General features: G+C 41.4%; 2 protein-coding genes and 1 long non-coding RNA gene across 3 annotated transcripts in view; 1 reads left to right on the top strand and 2 right to left on the bottom strand.

Annotated features, from left to right (window-relative positions):
- LOC123506238 (PHD finger protein 12-like) overlaps positions 1 to 563 on the bottom strand; it is a 21850-nt gene extending 21287 nt beyond the window's left edge. Inside the window, 1 exon segment of the mRNA XM_045258163.1 lies at positions 189 to 563. Coding sequence (XP_045114098.1) covers positions 189 to 236 — 48 coding nt within the window. The 5' untranslated portion in view covers positions 237 to 563.
- Positions 564 to 760: 197 nt separating this feature from the next.
- LOC123506245 overlaps positions 761 to 7500 on the top strand; it is a 27100-nt gene continuing 20360 nt past the window's right edge. Inside the window, exon 1 of the long non-coding RNA XR_006675386.1 lies at positions 761 to 924. This is a non-coding gene — a long non-coding RNA (uncharacterized LOC123506245). The remainder of the gene's footprint in view (positions 925 to 7500) is intronic.
- Positions 5932 to 7500, bottom strand: part of LOC123506242 — a 12780-nt gene continuing 11211 nt past the window's right edge. Inside the window, exons 2-3 of the mRNA XM_045258169.1 lie at positions 6373 to 6586; positions 5932 to 6101 (exon numbers count right to left, since the gene is read on the bottom strand). Coding sequence (XP_045114104.1) covers positions 5932 to 6101; positions 6373 to 6586 — 384 coding nt within the window. The remainder of the gene's footprint in view (positions 6102 to 6372; positions 6587 to 7500) is intronic.

Here is a 7500-nt window from a genome sequence, read left to right as displayed (position 1 = left end):
TTTCGCGCTGAGGGAGTCTTCACATGTGATAAACAAAGGGGTACAATAAGGATATGCGCCTGTTATGAGGAGGCCAACACGGGGAGTTGTGGGATAGGGGGGGGAGGGTGCCAGCACAAGATGGAGGCGCCGCACTCTCCTCTGGACCCGCCGCCACACATTCCACACACTCCACATTCTCCACTCACCGGCATAAGACCGCTCATGGCTTCCACGTCGTATTCCATTGAGGTCATCGCGAAGTCCTGAACGTCTCACTTTGACTAGACAGTGAACTATTGCATGACATTAATCAAGTTTTGTCTCCCCCCCGTGTACTGAAAGGCTCGGGTCCACCGCCAGCCAGAGTCGCTCATATATCTCCCGTTTTCTCAGCGCACACGCTCTCCTTGGGTGTCTGTGCCCTACATTTGTGCTCCTCTGGGGCGCCGGTATTACATATAGCCGTCTCTCACTCCTTCATAGCCACGTGACGGTGCATAAAGCAAAAAGGACCGACTCCCAGCCCTCAGTTTACAATGTTTCTTTGGCGCAAATGGCAGAGACGTCCATAGACTCCTAAATCCAAACAAACCAGCCACCAACCCGACCACCAAACAAAATCGCCTCGCTACACCACACTCCCGGCCGCCCCACACACCATTCAACCCCTCATACAGCCCGCTTTTATTGCCCCTCACCAATTCTAACCCTTTTCTCACACTGGATGCGATAGTTTGCTGTTATTTCCTCGTCGGGAGCCATTTCTGCGTCTCCTTCTAGAGTCTATGAAAAAAGAAAACAAAGTGGGCCTGCGCAAGCATCAGAAAATAGCGCGGGCTTTACCCTCACAGTGTTAAGAGGAGGTGTGTTGGATGCTGTGTGCCCCTGGGAGGTGTGGGGACTACCAGCCCTACTGCTGCCACGCCTTCAGGCTACACTCAGGTTCTTCCAGTCTTGTCCTTTCTGTAGATACTCCGACCCGGTGTTGTTTACTTCCTATTATTATTGTTTTTATTTTTATTTTGTTCGTGTCTGTCCCCCTTTGGTTGTCTGTTGCAGTCAATGGGTGGCTGTTTGTCTGTATGTCTGTTTGTCCTGAGTGCACGTGTGTATGGTTATTAACGTTGTACTCTGCAGCGTTAGTAAGTGTCGGTTACGTGGTCGTGTTTACTTGTGTATTTTTTTTTTTTTTTTTCGTGCCAATGCGGTGGCCTTGTATTGACTCGGTCGTGTGTTCTTAAGGTACGCAGTAATTATTATTCGCGATAACTGAATCTCCATGGTGCTGTTTAGTGTTGTCATACTCATTTTATTCGTAAATTCTGAATGATGATTGCAGTGATTGCTTTCTTCGTGATTGTTAATTTTCATGTTAAATCTTGAATAACTTGCAACCATTATCGTAAGTGTTTACATTCTTATTATGAGTTTGTGTGTTTTCTGTTCCTTTGGTGTGGCATTCTAGATCGTATTTCTTTAACGATCTACTGGGAAGTGGGCGGGGCATGTACAGTAGCTAGTAGAGGATTACCATGCGCAAAATACTAATTGATTCGTCTTTTTTTTTTTTCCATCAACATATGCATTCGTATTTATCAGTGTTTTTATTGCACAGTGTTAATGTTCCCAGTATCTGAAAGTTAACGGGGGCTAACACTCTAACATGAAGGCGCCAGTCAGTTTTATCATTGTTCTCCGTTATGTTATGCTAATATTTGTGTTCACCTGTCCTCTCTCCACCGATGTGCATAGGTTTCATTATTTCGCTTGTGATACTGAAAGAAGAGTTCAGAGTGTGGAGGAGGAGTGGGAGGACTCGAGGCTAAAATAAACTGTTGTAGAGGAGAATTGATAGAGGAGAGAGGAAATGTTTATTTTTACGGATAAGATCCACAGGAAGTCTCTCTCTCTCTCTCTCTCTCTCTCTCTCTCTCTCTCTCTCTCTCTCTCTCTCATGGGTGTAGTATTATGATGTCAAATGGTCGCGGTGATACAAACGCTTCCGTTATTTGTTTATTTACTTGGCTATCGGTTTATCGCGAGTGTGAGTGTGCTTTTGGGTGGTCTGTGTGTATTTATCTAGTTGTATTTACCTAGTTGTAGTTTTACAGGGCCTGTGTGTGTTTGTGTGTGTGTGTGAGAGAGAGAGAGAGAGAGAGAGAGAGAGAGAGAGAGAGAGAGAGAGAGAGAGAGAGATAACGCATAATAATGAATTAAATGACTATAACACACACACACACACACACACACACACACACACACACTGGGCGTCTCTACCTGCCTAGATAGTAGATAACCTTCCTACAGTTAGAGGAGCATCCAATCATGAAACGTGCTCTTAAATGGTATTAAGATATTAGCAAGTGTACTTCTTTTAGTATATTTAAGAAGGGAAAACTGGCCAAGGACAGCAAAAAAGAAAAAAAAGATCAAATAAAAGGGTCTACTTAGATGCCAGTTCCCGAGTAGGGTCGAGAGAGGTAGCCAAAAGAATGTGATAAAATAAGTTGTGAAATCTTCCTCTTAAATGAGTTCAAGTCAAAGGTAGATAGAAATGCAGAAGCAGGCAGAGTTCCAGAGTCCACCAGAGAAAGGGATAAATGTTTGAGAGCACGATAAAATAGTTTTTTTTTATTGTTTGATTATATGTTATTAGTATTTATTTATCTATTTAACTTTGGTGTTAAGACAGTAGTAGCAAAAGACAAGAAATAAAAGCTGTGTGTGTGTGTGTGTGCGTGCGTGTGCGTGTGCGTAGTTGTATTGTACAGGGTTCGAGCGAGGCTCAAGGTGTCCTGTCTCCATGTCTCCATTTATCTAATTTTTCTTTAAAGTGATGTACATTATGTCTTACAACAACTTCGTCATTCTAAAACATTCCATTTCTTCCACCGTTTTATGTGGGAAAATGTATTTTTCAATATCCTTCACACGCTGCCTCTCCCTGATCTTTGTATGTCCTCTTGTCCTTCCAGCTTCTGCCACCAGCACCAGGTGTGTGTGTGTGTGTGTGTGTGTGTGTGTGTGTGTGTGTGTGTGTGTGGAGAGGGACAGGAGATTGTAAAGACGCATAAAAGGAGGAAGTGGAAGTAAGATATGAATGAGGGAGGAGGAGGGGGAAGTATATACTCACAGTACTCTTAAACAAAAATGTACTTAAAAATAATGATGAATAAAACTACAGAGAGGAAATGTAACAATAATAATAATAATAATAATAATAATAATAATAATAATAATTAATAATAAAGTTAAAACAAGTTGATTAAAGGTATGAATCTCTCTCTCTCTCTCTCTCTCTCTCTCTCTCTCTCTCTCTCTCTCTCTCTCTCTCTCTCTCTCTCTCTCTCTCTCTCTGGTGTTTATAAGAGATTTCCGTCTGGTTATCATTTGTGTACATTCGTGATAAACGTGTGTGTGTGTGTGTGTGTGTGTGTGTGTGTGTGTGTGTGTGAAATAAAGTATACAGAGGATTCTTGGAAAGTGTAATGGAAAGAGAGAGGAAGAGATAAAAAAAAAAAGGTTGATTATAATATACTTTAACTTTGAATATATAGAAAATTAATATATGAATAGATAAATAATTCTCTCTCTCTCTCTCTCTCTCTCTCTCTCTCTCTCTCTCTCTCTCTCTCTCTCTCTCTCTCTCTCTCTCTCTCTCTCAGCTTAATGAAAGACTTGGTGTATTTGATGTACTTTGCATTTATTTATCCACTTATCAAAGTATCACCTTTTAATTGAATATAAAGGAAAATGTCCGGAACACAAACATTTTAACACAAAGACTGGGGACGAAAAAAAAAAAAAAAGGAAAAGAAAAGATGAGAAAAAAAAGGAAAAAAAAACGGTGGGTGACGCGAACACACAAACAAACAAACAAACAACAAACATGAATAGGAAGCATAACAATGACACAAAACAAAACAAATAAACAGACACATAGAATAAAATTAAATATGGAGATCAAGATATGAAAAAAAGGAATGAATAAAAAATAACCATTTATTTTCCTCCCAATAACTTGTTGTGTAGACATTACTGGCGAAGCAGACATGTAGTAGAGTGCTAAGGAGGAACAAGAGGGGAATCAAAACCCTTTAAGTAGAATCGAAAACTCTTTAACCCCTTAAGTACTAGGACACATTTTTTTCATTGAAATTTGTGTACAATTAGACCATTTTATTGATATCAGGAAGGTTTAATGGAAGTCAGAAGATTATTGGCCACAGTCTTCACTATTTTAATCCACAACATAAGTTTCTGAAGCTAAATAAGATCCCCAAATAGTAAGCAGAGTGAATATGGAAACGCATCATGGTACTGAAGGGGTTAAGTAGACTCCACAGTGATATAATACAAATAGCTAGGAATGATCTATACCGAGGCGCCTACGTGCAGTACATAGCATCGGCGAATATAGAAATGCGAGTTACGAGAGCCACTAAATCATACCATATCCCAAACCAGGAAGAAAAATAGAAGTAACACCATTATTCTCCATTTTTTTCCATTGCATAGGTGGACGGGGGAGAGTTTGGAAGTTAGTGAGAAGTTGTAGTGCAGCAGAATCTTAAAATCCGTGTGATTCCTGAACTGTCAAGGAATTAAGATGAAAAGACAAACCTTCTCCATTTTTCTTGTTATGGTGAAGCGTGACATTGCAAAGATGAGTGATGAAGTGACGGGGAAGAGTTTGGAAGTTAGTGAGAAGTTCTAGAGCAGTAGAATTTTAAAATCCATGTGAATCCTGAACAGTCAAGGTATTAAGAGGGAGAAAAGACAAACTTCCACTCTCCTTGTATAGTGAAGAGTGACGGTGCAGAAGGGAAGTGTTGGGAAGTCAGTTGTTAGTTCGAGACACGCAGAATCTAAAATCCATGCGAATTCTGAACTGTCAAGGAATAAGTTGAAAAGACAAATGATCTTCCTTGCGGTGAAGCGTGACATTGCAAAGATGGGTGATGAAGTGACGGGGAAGAGTTTGAAAGTCAGTTAGGAGTTCGAGACCCGCAAAATCCTAAAATCGAGGCAGAAAAAGACAAACCATCTCCATTTTCCTTTTTGTGAAGCGTGACATAGCAAAGGTCGGTGTTGAAGTGACGGAAAGCACTAAACTCACAAATCCCGAGGCGTTAAAAGACACGAGAGGGATTAAACTAAGAGACACATCTTAAAACACGTGTAGATATCATAAGATGTATTTTCAAGGGCCATAGAGATCATTATTTGGGTTTTTATGGGTGTTTTTGTCATTGACTGTAGAATCTTGAATTGTCACCCGAATTGAGAGTAACTTCCATTTAAGGACTGGCAATAGTGGGCTTATTTTTTATGCCTTTTTGTTGCACCTACTCAAGATTCACGTATTAAAAAGATAAACTATGACAATGTGGTCTCTCATGTTTCTATAGACTTTTGTTGCCTTTGTTCTAATTTCCAAGTAATGAAAAAGTAAATAATTAAGAAAAGGTGGTCTCTGTTTTTATATAGTTTTTTGTTGCCCTTGGTCAAAATTCTACTAAAAAAGATAAATTAATAAAATGTGGTCTTTGATGATTTTTTATAGAGCTTTTTGTGGCCCTTGGTCAAATATTCCCTGAATAAGAAAATGATAAAAGAAAATAAGAAAATAAAATGGTATCCTTGGTCACACTCACCCTAATAAAAAAAACAAGATAGAATTAAGAAAATATGGACTGGTGTTTTGTTTTCATGGACCTTTCTTTGTTTCCCTTGGACAAAATTCCCTAAGTAAAAAAAATCAAAATAAATAATAAAAAAAGATAGAATAAGAGAGCATGGTCTCTGATGTAGTCTCTTACAAGGAAAGACGCTGAAATGATAGTGAGTGCTGTGCTAGACCCTCTCGTGTTGTCTCGAGTGTCAAGAATTTGTGTAGGAGAGAGAACCAGAAGAAACGAGCAAGGGAGAAGCCAGCCCGCCGCGCCTCTAGCCATAGTAAGGGTTGGGGCGGGTGGCCAGCCTGTTGACGGTGGCAATGTACCTCTTGGGGTATTTCTCGTAGATCTGGGACATGAGCCACTTGGCCTCCCTTGCCTGCTCCCGCGTGCACAGACCCGCCGGGCACTGACCTCGCAGCATCACCTCTGGGCCCCAACCTGCACCACGAAACAGACATGTTAGTTATATATACGATTACTCTCTCTCTCTCTCTCTCTCTCTCTCTCTCTCTCTCTCTCTCTCTCTCTCTCTCTCTCTCTCTCTCTCTCTCTCTCTCTCTCTCTCTCTCTCTCCTACTTTATACTTCTATCTATCCATTTATATATCTATCTATCTACCTATCCATCCATCCATCCATAATTTACAAAGAGGAATTCGTAATGGTGTGTCAGGCTGGGCTACGCCAAGCACTGCTCTGTATACACTCACGCTGCAGCATCACGTGGTACTCGTCATCCAGCTTGCACGGGAGCCCTTCAATGCACGCCAGCGCCTTCTTCACCGTGTCCACGTTGTTAATTGCCACCGTCAGCTCGGCGCGCGATGGGATGCGAACTTGTGGAGGTCTGAATCTCGGCCTCTGCGCCTCCGTTACGGCCACCGCCAGCGCTGCCGCCACCATCACTACCTGCCACACGCGCATCTGAAAGGGTAGAGACATAATGTGAAGGATTTGTTAAGGTTTATAGTGTATTAATAACTTCTATTCGTGGTGATGTATTTAGAAAACGGTTCAGCTCTGCATCCCGATTATTTTCAAAGATTTTACTTGAAATGACAGATTTTTTTTTGTGGTTTTACGATTCTATTGGCAGATTAGTAAGAGTTTTTATATGGTCAACAGGTGCACTCTGAGAAACCCGGTCAATGATCTCTGTGGCCCTTGAAAACAGTCGTGATGAGAGAGCAAAGCGTTTCTGAATTCTGGCATCGATGTTTGCGTCAGGTACGTACACACTCTCACCTGTCCTCGGCGGGGCGATACGTGCGACAGCGGCATGCAGGGTGTGGGTGATGAGCGCCCTACTCACACACGAGAAAGTAGGCTGCGCTGGTAGACGTACTACTACATGTTGCGGCAATACTCAGAGCTACCCATGAATTAACTGAATGCATCCGGGATAGAGTGCGTTGTGTTGTATTGTGTTGGGTTGGGTTGGGTTGTGTTGTATTGTGTTGGGTTGGGTTGGGTTGGGTTGGGTTGGGTTGTGTTGTGTTGTGTTGTGTTGTGTTGTGTTGTGTTGTGTTGTGTTGTGTTGTGTTGTGCTCTTCCTACCCTTAACCCCTTCAGTACCATGGCGCATTTTCATATTAATTCTGCTTACTGTTTGGTGATTTTATACAACTTCAGAAACTTACGTAGGAATTAAAATAGTGAAGACTCTGGCCATTAATCTTCTGACTTTCAAAGACCGTTTCTAATGTAAATAAAATCGTTTAATCGTACCCAAGCTCATGGTAAAAATATGTCATAGTACTGAAGATAAGCGGTTTTCTCCTCTCTCTCTCTCTCTCTCTCTCTCTCTCTCTCTCTCTCTCTCTCTCTCTCTCTCTCTC

Source organism: Portunus trituberculatus, chromosome 19 (genome assembly GCF_017591435.1).
Source record: "Portunus trituberculatus isolate SZX2019 chromosome 19, ASM1759143v1, whole genome shotgun sequence".
NCBI lineage: Eukaryota > Metazoa > Arthropoda > Malacostraca > Decapoda > Portunidae > Portunus > Portunus trituberculatus.
Note: the sequence above shows the minus strand (reverse complement) of the source record. Positions and strands in the feature narration are given on the sequence as shown.